This window comes from Gouania willdenowi, chromosome 3 (genome assembly GCF_900634775.1).
Source record: "Gouania willdenowi chromosome 3, fGouWil2.1, whole genome shotgun sequence".
Classification (NCBI taxonomy): Eukaryota; Metazoa; Chordata; class Actinopteri; order Blenniiformes; family Gobiesocidae; genus Gouania; species Gouania willdenowi.
In genome coordinates, this window is record NC_041046.1 from 35,826,475 (window position 1) to 35,838,095 (window position 11,621).

The 11,621-nt window shown below is 36.1% G+C and overlaps 1 protein-coding gene across 1 annotated transcript; it reads left to right on the forward strand.

Annotated features, from left to right (window-relative positions):
* Window positions 1-1,621: 1,621 nt before the first annotated feature.
* On the forward strand, window positions 1,622-10,751 carry cops2 (COP9 signalosome subunit 2). The gene is made up of 13 exons (XM_028438366.1): window positions 1,622-1,828; window positions 2,287-2,400; window positions 2,482-2,559; window positions 2,639-2,764; window positions 4,049-4,138; window positions 4,253-4,330; window positions 4,485-4,659; window positions 4,755-4,933; window positions 5,101-5,153; window positions 7,723-7,820; window positions 7,909-7,991; window positions 9,283-9,341; window positions 10,225-10,751. The coding sequence occupies exons 1-13, from the start codon at window positions 1,775-1,777 to the stop codon at window positions 10,367-10,369; spliced, it is 1,332 nt and encodes a 443-aa protein (XP_028294167.1). The 5' UTR covers window positions 1,622-1,774; the 3' UTR covers window positions 10,370-10,751.
* The last annotated feature ends 870 nt before the right edge of the window (window positions 10,752-11,621 follow it).

An 11,621-nucleotide genomic window follows, 5' to 3' on the forward strand; every position in this document is an offset into this window, starting at 1 on the left:
AACCACATATATAGAGGTAAAAAAAAAAATCTAATGGTATGTTATATCTAAATGTTAAATCTATATCTAAATATTTAATTTAAATCTAAATTTGTAATCTAAATGTTATATGTTATATCTAAATGTTAAATCTAAGTCTAAATATTTAATCTAAATCCAAATGTTATATATCATATCTAAATGCTAAATCTTATATCTAAATGTTAAATTGAAATCTAAATATTAAATCTAAAGCTAAATGTTTAAATCTAAATCTAAATATCATATGTTAAATCTAAATGTTTAAATATAAATCTAAATGTTATATATCATATCTAAATGCTTAAATGTTTTGCACATATGCCAATTGTAGCTGAATAGATACGGAAGTGCGCTTGAAAGCCTAGGGTCTACGGATCAAGCTCACCATGGGCCACTTTTCGTATTTCGTCTTTTTTGGGATGTCTGGAATACGTCTTACGTCTGCTGAGCAGACCAACGTTGAAATGACGTGATGGCCTGAAGTTGAGACGACGTCTCTGCTGGGTGTAGAATGAAAATTTTTCCAACTTTCCAGACATCCCCAAATTAGAAAAGCGGCCCATGGTGGGTTTGATCCCGAGACCTTATGCTTTCAAGCGTACTGCCTTATCTATTCAGCTACCGTAACCACGTGAAAAACCAGGATTTCTCAGCATGTCGCATCAAATTAACAGACACTAACTAAATACAGCATTAAAATACATTTTAATAACTGTGTTGCACTGTTGTGTTGGGAGTGTACTGTGAAGTGCAGCTTGGACACCTGCCGTGACTGCACGCTCGATCTCCGCCACCGGTAGAGAACCAACCATACATATCACCCAGGCAAGCATCGGTGAAGAGGTGGGTGGGAGTGGCTGTGTGTGTCTCTGCTTGTGTATTGGTTGAGGTTTCAAGGGTCAATGAGCATATGTGCGAAACATTTAAATTCAACAGTTAGAGTTAGATTTAACATTTAGATTTAGATTTTACATTTAACATTTAGATATAAGATTAAGCATTTAGATATGATATATAACATTTAGATTTAGATTTAACATATAATATTTAGATTTAGATTTAAACATTTAGATTTAGATTTAATATTTACATTTTGATTTAACATTTAGATATAAGATTTAGTATTTAGATATGATATGATATATAACATTTAGATTTGGATGAAATATTTAGACTTAGATTTAACATTTAGATATAACATTTAGATTTAAATATTTTGTTTTTTCTTAGAAGATTTGCATTTATGTATATAAAAATTTGTTTTAACTGAAAACAAAACACATTTTATGAAACAGTATTTTTTTTCTTCTTTTTAGAAAATTATGAAAACCAAAGACAACATTTTCCCATTATAAAATAAAATCCTTTTAGTATAAGGGCAAAGCCAAAAGAGATGAACAACTGTTTCTGCATGTGAGTTACAAAATAATCAGTTAATATTAATGTCCTTTTTGAATTTTTGCATGCGCTGGATTATATTTATGTATGATTTTTTTTTTTTTTTTTTTTTTGTAAGGATTGCGAGTGAAGGAAGTGACGTAATCTACGTGCATGTGTTGAAAACATGTTGCGGTAACGCGCGGTGACACAGCTCCCCTTCAGCAAAGCTACTGTATGTTATTGTGTCAGACACGGTGTAACGGCGCCATCTAGAGGCGAAAGCAGGTCTGTGCCACCTGCCGCCAGCAGCAGTCACTGCCTCACCGCTGCACAACACAGCACAGGCCGAACACGGACCAGGTTTACCATCAAGATGTCTGACATGGAGGATGATTTTATGTGTGACGACGAGGAAGACTACGACCTGGTATTTAAAATGGACTCATACATTTGCGATGGTGCTTTTGTGCTTTTTATCCGTTCAGGACTGATCGGAAAAATGACTACAAGTGTGGGCTAACGGCAGTTAGCTTCTGTGCTAGCCTTTTAGCTAACCCTTTAGCCTGTTGACAGCCAATAAATAACGATTGTTTTTGTGTCAACTTTGTGTTGTAGGTGTTTAACAGTAATCATCTTAAGTAACCGGTTAAGCCCATGTGTTACAAAAACCGTAATATTAATATTAAAGGAAACTACTGGGTAATTTAGCACAACGTGGCTAACGTTAGCTCATGGCTCCAATCGTGCAGAATAATATTCAGTGATACTCAGCACTGCTTCAGCCTTTCATTCGATTATGAGGGATTTCTGCGCAAATGCATGACCTCTGCTATAGAACTGAACTGCGTTATGATAACCTTTGATGTTTATTGTGTTTCCATTCAGGAATACTCAGAAGACAGTAACTCAGAGCCCAACGTGGACCTGGAAAACCAGTACTACAACTCCAAAGCCCTGAAGGAAGATGATCCCAAAGCAGCTCTTAGCAGTTTCCAGAAGGTGGAGTCCTGCTTCTCTGTAAACAACACTATGCAACATTTGCACCTTCTTTGTTTCATCTATTCATGTTGCTTTATTTAGGTGTTGGAACTTGAAGGGGAAAAAGGCGAATGGGGCTTTAAAGCTCTGAAGCAAATGATCAAAATCAACTTTAGACTGGTACGTTTTGTATCCCATACTGTCATCATTCTCTAAAGCTGTATTCCAAGGTGATGCAACTGTTGTTTCAACCCTGCAGACAAACTTTCCAGAAATGATGAACAGATACAAGCAGCTCCTTACGTACATACGCAGTGCTGTCACCAGGAACTACTCGGAGAAGTCCATCAACTCCATCCTGGACTATATCTCTACCTCCAAACAGGTATCATTGCTTGCGGTTTCGAGAGAGTTGCACTTTGTTTTATTTCTAAGCTGACACTTAGGTGGTTTCAATAAACGAATGCCGTTGAGTACTTCCACTTCCAAAGTCTGATGGGATAATTAACTTTAGAACAGTGTTAAAGTGGTAGTGGAGGATGGAGAACAAATGTATTTAGAGGACACAAAGTCAACCATGTGTAAACACCAGGATCATTAATAGATACAAGAAGCAAAGGTCACATTTTCTAGGTTAATGGCTATGAGAACTAACTGTTCTGCATATTTCTACAACAGAGTGGTAATAGTCATGTAGGAAGAATGTTGTTATGCTTAGAGGTAAAAGCCTGCAAAAACAGGAACTGGATTTATAATTAGCTTCTTATTTTTATTTTTTGCCAATGCTTTCATGGTCCTGACAGTAAATTTGCATGACGTCACTGAAGATGTTTTTGTCTCGTTTTTTGTGTGGCAGAGAATAAGTAGACTATGACATTTGACGTGCTGTCTGAACATTTAAAGCCAACCAGAGTTTTAAGTTTATTGTTTGCATTGTGTTGCATGCAATAAACATAAGGTGTGAAAAACCAAGTTAATGTTTGTCCCAATACATTTTTACCAATTTATAATCCAATACTACATTTTCATATGAGTTTAAGTTAGACATTGTCATTGGAAAGTAAGATTGGACAGGGCAGTGATGACATTGGTAGCAATGTAGACAAAAGGATGCTAAGGATGGAGCTGTTATGTAAAGGGAGAAGAGGAAGACCAGGACATGTATGCAGAGCAGACCATTGATGTGAGGAAGGAGGACACTGGAGACAAAAAGGGGTTTGGAGGGAGATGAGCCGCTGCACTAGCCCCTAAAGAGAAAATTTAAAAAGATGAAATGCTCATTTAAAAAATTACATTCCTTTTTACTTTTGCTAATGGCTCATTCACAGGCTGTGGGACGTTACACTGAGTGCACAATAAAATGCACAATGTTGATTTCCGGAGATCAATATGATATTTTGGCAAAAAAATAATTAAATGTTTATTTAAATTAGTTATTTGCCTTTGAACTCTGTATTAATGAAAATCAGCGTGTCAGAATCTTAAAGCAAATATAGTGCAAACAGTTTCACACCTGCCCCCCCTCCCCCAGCCAATAAAACGCGGTCACCCTGACGAGACATCTCGGGGTGTTTGAGCGAGACCCCCTATTAATCACTAATATTATAATGGAAATGGAAAAAAATGCAATCAAGTTCTTTAACTTTGCATATACTTTTTTTTTTCCTAGATGGACTTGTTACAGGAGTTTTATGAAACCACATTGGACGCTTTGAAAGATGCCAAAAATGACCGTTTGTGGTTTAAAACGAACACAAAGGTACGTTAAACTTTCTTACAGATGATCTCAGGTTATCTCAGTTTTCACCCACCATCCTCACAGTTGGTCAAATATTTGTTTGTTTTTGATTCCCCCTGTTTTTTTTTTTTGCAGTTGGGGAAATTGTACCTGGAGAGAGAAGAGTATGGAAAACTGCAAAAGATTCTGAGGCAGCTTCACCAGTCATGTCAGGTAATTTAACCTTTAATAAAATGTTATTGTTTTTTTTTGATAACAAAAAGATAAGAATAATATTCTCACATTGAGGGAAATCAACTTGCACAATTTCAGAGTTGTAATTATTTGACTGAAAATGAGATTATTTCCCCAATATCTGTGATGACAGACGGATGATGGAGAAGATGACCTGAAGAAAGGCACACAGCTGCTGGAGATCTATGCCTTGGAAATCCAGATGTACACAGCACAGAAAAACAACAAGAAGTTGAAAGCCTTGTATGAGCAGTCACTTCATATTAAGTCTGCCATCCCTCATCCACTCATAATGGGAGTAATTAGAGGTAAGGCTTAAGACTTTTGTTTGTTTATTGGTTTGTCGGACTGTGTGATATCAAATGTGTTGGGTGTCTAAATTGTGCCGTTTGGTTTTGAGCAGAATGCGGAGGGAAGATGCATCTGAGGGAGGGCGAGTTTGAAAAAGCTCACACAGACTTCTTTGAGGCCTTTAAGAACTATGACGAGTCGGGAAGCCCAAGGAGGACAACATGTCTAAAGTATTTGGTGCTAGCAAACATGCTAATGAAGTCAGGAATTAACCCTTTTGACTCTCAAGAGGTGAGTAAATGCAAAAGCTCACCTATCACTTTTTTTTTTACTTTATCATGCAAAGTGCTTTTTTCCTTAGAGGAGAAAAATAAACCACCAAATCAACCTTGATTTTGGAATTGTGAAATGTTGGTAGCATTCCAAAAATGTTGACCTGATATTTCTTTTCCCCAAAGGCCAAGCCTTACAAAAATGACCCAGAGATTCTAGCGATGACCAACTTAGTAAGGTAGGTCTCATGTTTTAAACGTTGATCATTTAATTAAAGTGGTTGTTTGATTTACTCAATATTTGAAATGTCTCTGTTTTAACACTCCTTGCTGTACACGGTTGCTTGATTTCAAGATTTTTTTCAGAGCTAGATGAAAATATGCTCATTAGATTGATTTGTGTTAAAGTGCAAAGGAATTTAGATTGTGTAGAACAAAAAACCTCCAGGACCCGGTTCAATTACAAACTAATTTTTGATTATTAATGATTATGTGTTACATTTTCAATTACTGCTGATTACTGAGCTTACATATAACATCAGTCAGTTGCTGAATTATTTGACTTCTGTTTTAAGTAACATCTCACTGCAGCACCTTCTATATTGTATGGTGTAACTGAAATAGCCAAAACATTATTATTTTAAAACACCTAATTTGTATGACAATTTCAAGAATTTTAATAAATGAAATGTATTAATCAACTCAATCATCATTAACTTAATCACAATTAATCAATAATTATTTTGTTTTTTCTACACCTTCTTTTCTACTCTTTTAGCTACAGTTTATTGTAATCAGCCAATAACATTATGATTGTGATAATGCATGTGAATATAATGTAGATGGACTTGCTCGAAAGAAACGTGATCTAAATGCATGCGAATGTGGTTGGGCTGTTAGTGTGTGACAGTATTAGCTGAGTTTTTAAGATTTTATTGATCTACTGGAAATTTAACACCCAACCATCTCTAGTGATGACTGAGAATGGTCTGTCATGTGGAAAATGGATAGTGAGCGGCAGGTCTTAAAGCTGTAGTATGTAGAATTGTTAGACTTCTGTCGAAACAACCACGCACCTCCCTTTACCGGTAACCTCGTGAACGTGCACAACTGTGAAGCTCTTAGCAACTTTTTTCCCAATAGAGACTAGTGACAAATGTAGGGACTTTATCTTGTGTTATTGGAGTTTTATGGTGTTTTAGAGTCTCTGACATGAATGCTATAGTTACAAGTAATAGATCACAAGTGGGCTGCCGGTTTTGGGCGGAAAAACAAACAATTTCCACATTAATGTGCCCAACTTTGCACTTCCAGCAGACCGTGGATCAGTGGTAGAGTGGGTTGTCCAGTGACTGAAGGTTTGGGGGTTCAAATCCCGCTCTAATCGAGTCATTGTCGTTGTGTCCTTGGGCAAGGCACTTTACCCACATTGCCTTGTATGAGTGAGCATGATCAGAGGGGCCGTAGGCGTGAAATGGCAGCCACGCCTCTGTCAGTCTGCCCCAGGGCAGCTGTGGCTACATTGTAACTTACCACCACTGGTATGACTGTGTGAGTGACTGGTGTGAATGAATAATGGTTTCTGTAATGCGCTTTGAGTCTCCTCGAAGAAAGCGCTGTATAAATCCAAGCCATTGTTATTATAAAGTATAGAATGCATCAACAATATATAAGCAATAAGTAACAGATACTTAAATGTCCTTCAATTTATTTATTTTTTTGACCGATTTTTGTTTAATTTCAAGAGATTTTGTGGAATAATTGGAGAAAAGTTGCAGGGTTTCAACAACAATTTTCAATTGAATTATTTGGTAATTTACACAATGATTCATGTTTTCCCTGTCATTTTCACTTCCTCCTGTGGGCCGAATCAGATGCTCTGTAGGGCCACACTTGGCCCTCGGGCCTTGAGTTTGATACATGTGCCTTAGACTGTTGCTTCTCCACGTCAGTCTTCCTTTTTCCGCTTGCTTTGCCGTGTAACCGTTGTCTATCGTCGTGATGCAGACTTCTCCTGCTGCAATGTTCATCATTACACTTTTACTCCAGAGGTCTACTGGTCGAGTAGCCAATAGTAACACTCTGAAACAGCTAATGCAGCACTCTGATTGGCTAAAAGGTTGCATCACTCTCCTGGATTTCTAAAGTTCTTATACGTAGCCAAGAGAAGATGTCAAAGTGCACTGTCCCCTCAGAACACTTGAATGGTGATTTTTGATTTTTGACCAAATGAAGCCAAAAAAAAACTTGCATACTGCAGCTTTAAGGCCAAAACATCTGAAGGTGATCTCACAGGTTGAGGAAAATAGAATGCCACCGTCCTGCAAAATACTGCTTGCTACATGCAGGTCATCCAGAAGATAATTTCAGATAAAATGAAATGTGGGGAAGTTAAAAATTGTTAAAATGTTGCTTGCTGTGAGCCGTCTTGTTTCCTGCTACAATATTCAGAAAATTAGGTCAGAAATGATTGAAGAATACATTAAACCATAGATCCATATGGACAAAAAGAAAACTGGCACTATAATTTACTATTACTAAAAAAAGTATCTTAAATATGCCATAAATCATTTACTTTAACTATGTTCACATAAGTGTCCACCACATTACAAAATCACTCAAAATCTGTGAATATATTTAGCTTCTTTATTGAACACACCCAAACACAAGCACACAGCCAAAGAATAGTGTTTATACAAAAATGTATTGTTTTGGGATGTGTGTGATAGGATCAGGATGAGAGTTTTGTGTTAGACACCGAGACACAATGTATGCCGTGTAACAACACTCACTGTTTTCCTCTTTCAGCGCCTACCAGAACAATGACATCACTGAATTTGAGAAGATCCTAAAAACAAATCACAGTAACATAATGGACGACCCCTTCATCAGGGAGCACATAGAGGGTGAGCGGTGGATGTGACTGACATGTTTGACCCAACGTGATGGAAAAAAATGTCCTCATGTAGCTGATTGTGCTGTGTTGTGTTTCAGAGCTGTTGCGAAACATTAGAACTCAAGTACTTATCAAACTCATCAAACCGTACACAAGAATACACATCCCTTTCATATCTAAGGTAAGTGTGCTTTATCTGTAATAAAAACAAAAAACAAAACCACTCCTATAAATGGCATTGTCTAGCAGGATTTTTAGACAGTCCCTGCTGCCAATGGCTGCATGGTTTCATTCTGCTCACGTCATGAGTTTAGACACTTGAACCTGTTTAACCTAAAACTATTTTTTTTTCTGTATGTCAACTTGAATGGTAATTGTAGCCAGAGAAAGAATGTGGCATAACTAATTTTTACATTCATCAACCAGGCGTAGCATTATGGCAGCTGAAAAGGGCTTTGAAAACAAATCATGGCATCTGCATGTCAGCAGGTTATATAAGGGCCTCGTCTCTAGATGTTTTCACAGTGAACATTATTTTCTTCAACAAAGTTACCACTGAAACTGCAAGTATTTTTCATTGGAAAAAAAAAAGACTGAAGAGCGAATCTATTTCAGAATAAGGAAAATTATAATTGTTTGAACTTGTCTTTAAATATGATAGAATGTTTGTATAAAATAACTTTTTAAAAAGATTTTAGCTTGAATACTGTATTATCCAATACGCATACAGGTGAAGTTTGCCACTGTTTACATAGTAATGCTGGTTCTGATTGAGTAATGCGTTGTGCACTAGACCAGTGATTAAAACAAGAGGTACGCATACCCCTTAGGTTGTTTGATCACATTGTTAGGCACCTGTGTCAAACTCAAAGGTTCTTGGGCCAAATCCGTCCTTTTAGAGCATCCGTTTCGACCCGCAAGAGAAAGTGATAATGAAAAACAATAGTCCTTGTGTGAGTTACTAAATAATTCAGTTGTACACATCTCATAATACACACATTCAATAAAACTAGTGGCTAACAATTCTCTCATGCTTTTATCACATGACTGCAGTAATTTTTAATCACAAATTATGGAAATAAACTCTATTTTTTTACAGAACCCTCCCTGCTTTAACACACTTCATTATAGTAAGAGGCTCATAATCAGGCCTTTTGGAAATCTAACTGTTAACACACCTTCAGTTTCAGGTGTCCTACTGCAGATGACATGGAAAAGACACAGAAAAACTACTTTCTAGCCTCCCAATTTTAACCCCTTGTTAGACACTTGCATAATACAATTTTTTGTTTTTTTTTCTTGCTCGATGTTAATAGAGTTTTACCCCAGAAAGCGTTTGTTTTTGTTGTTTTTTTGTCTAGGCTGCTTTAAGTGTTTTTTTGTTTTTTGTAAAAAAAAAAAAAAAAAAAAGTGCATTGGATGGTTATTTTGTGTAACGAGTTTTTGTTTCTGTTTTTTGTCTTTCCCTCCAGGAGTTGAACATTGACGTATGTGATGTAGAGAGTTTGCTGGTGCAGTGTATCTTGGACAAGTAAGTTAGTGTTTGACGTACATTCCGAGAAGTCGTCACCCTAAGCTCCCTCTCCAGTAAACGTTTTTATTTCCTCATAGTTTGGCAGTTCCGGGCCTGTGGGCCATCGGCGTGCATGATGTTTTATCCTAACAGTTAATAGTACTACTTAGTTTTTTCAAGACGGTGTTACTTTCATTGTGCACTGGTTTGTTTAATTTATGATGGAGAAAGAATCACACAGGACTAACTTTAGTATAAACTATGTACAAAAAGTGTCATTAGTTTGAAAGCAAAGTCTGAAGGAAAAACAAGAATAGACTTGAAGATTTAATATGAGAAGTTCTTTCCAAATAAAATTTACAATTATTATTAGTTTAAAAAAAACAACTTGGAATTGCTTAGTTGAATTTTGATTTATGACTGCCTAAATTTGCAGCACGCAGGCATACCGTATTTTTTGGACTATAAGGCGCACCGGATTATAAGGCGCACTATCAATGAATGGGTCTGACTGGGTCTATTTTCATACATAAGGCGCACCGGACTATAAGGTGCACCGGTTTGTTATTATTATTGTTATTATTATTAAGACGCATTAAGCGAAATAAAATAGTCAGATAAGTCAAACTTTATTCAACTCATTAACAATAACTTTCAACATTGTTCAGGTTTAACACAAAATACAGAACGATACACTCGCTCTTTCAGTTCAGTATGTTGAAGCACAGTAGTTAATTTCATACATAAGGCGCACCTGATTATAAGGCGCACTGTCGATTTTTGAGAAAATTCAAGGATTTTGAGTGCGCCTTATAGTCCGAAAAATACGGTAATTTAGGTTTGAATCAAATGAACCAGAATCTTCATTTTGGACTGAGAACATGTTTTATTTTCCTCACAGCACAATCCACGGACGAATTGACCAGGTCAACCAGCTACTAGAACTGGACTACCAGAAACGAGGCGGAGCACGCTACACAGCTTTAGACAAATGGACAAATCAGCTGAACTCTTTGAACCAGGCCATTGTTAGCAAGCTCACATGATGGCATGTAAAATTCAAGAGACAACCAAAATGGCATGTTTGAATACATCCATTTCACTATGCTACTGTGCTTCTTCAAATGTATCCTCTGAGGCCAGAAACACAGGATAGGTATTGAGAATGCATCCGAATCAAGAGGAATAAGAGAACCTCGAGAACGTGTTTAAAATGTGTTGTTTTGTTCTGATGAGAGGAAATCACTGACATCTACTTTGATTTTTTTTTTTTTTATTATTTTTTTTTTTATATATGTTCCCAATTGGCCGATCCCTCCGTGTGCTTCACACAAATGCTCCAGTTGTTAAATGAAACGTGTATGGATTCATGTACACAGTATTTTAATGTAAACTGTTGCCTGTTGGTAATAAACATTTCTCTCAGCACTTAGAAGAATTCAGCTGCATTTTGACTGTTTAAAACATAAGGGCATGACAGTTAGATTTTTTTAATAAAAAAAAAAAAAAACTATTGGTTGGTGACTTTGCAGGTGATAATGCAGAGAATTTCCAGGCTACTTTTGTTGGACACCGAAGTGTGTGTGAGATACAAGTACTTACTGGCCACAGTCCCAATGATGCACTGACTACCATCTTCTAAAGAATAATAAATTGCTATCAAAAATGCAAAACTCAGGAGAAGAGTTATTTTGTTTTCTAATCTTGTCATTCCACATACAAAAGTTAAGTTTCGAAATAGTCTGCCGCAGTTTGGTAACTCCATTAATATAGCACACACTTTATAAAGTCTTGTATACATTTTTACGTTCTTTTTTACAAATTTCTTGCTGTGGTTCGTTGATTCACTTTTTCCTGGCTTGGCTCAAAAGCACACTAAGTATTATTCAGAAACAATAAGTTCCACTACTTGCTGAGATGTATTTTTTGTCCTTTTTAATTTTTACACTTATTTTTGCACTTATAAGCAAGGAAAATTGTTTTCATGTTATTGATTTTATATATATATATATCTTTATATAGGAGGTACATTTGTGTTTTTATTATACAAGTGTTTAAATACAGAAAGAAAGAAAAAAGACCCAAATAATTGGGTTTAAACACTTTCTTTGATTGAATTGGATTTTTTTTTTCTTCATTGAAGTCAACAAATGCTCTACCCATAATATGACCCAAATACAAGAAAAGAAGTGTTCAAATGCAATTATTTGGGTGTCAAATATTTTTTTGCATTTGAACATTGTAGATTGAAGTGGAGTTTTTTTTGTTTTTTTCCATTGAAAATGTTTTTTTATTGAA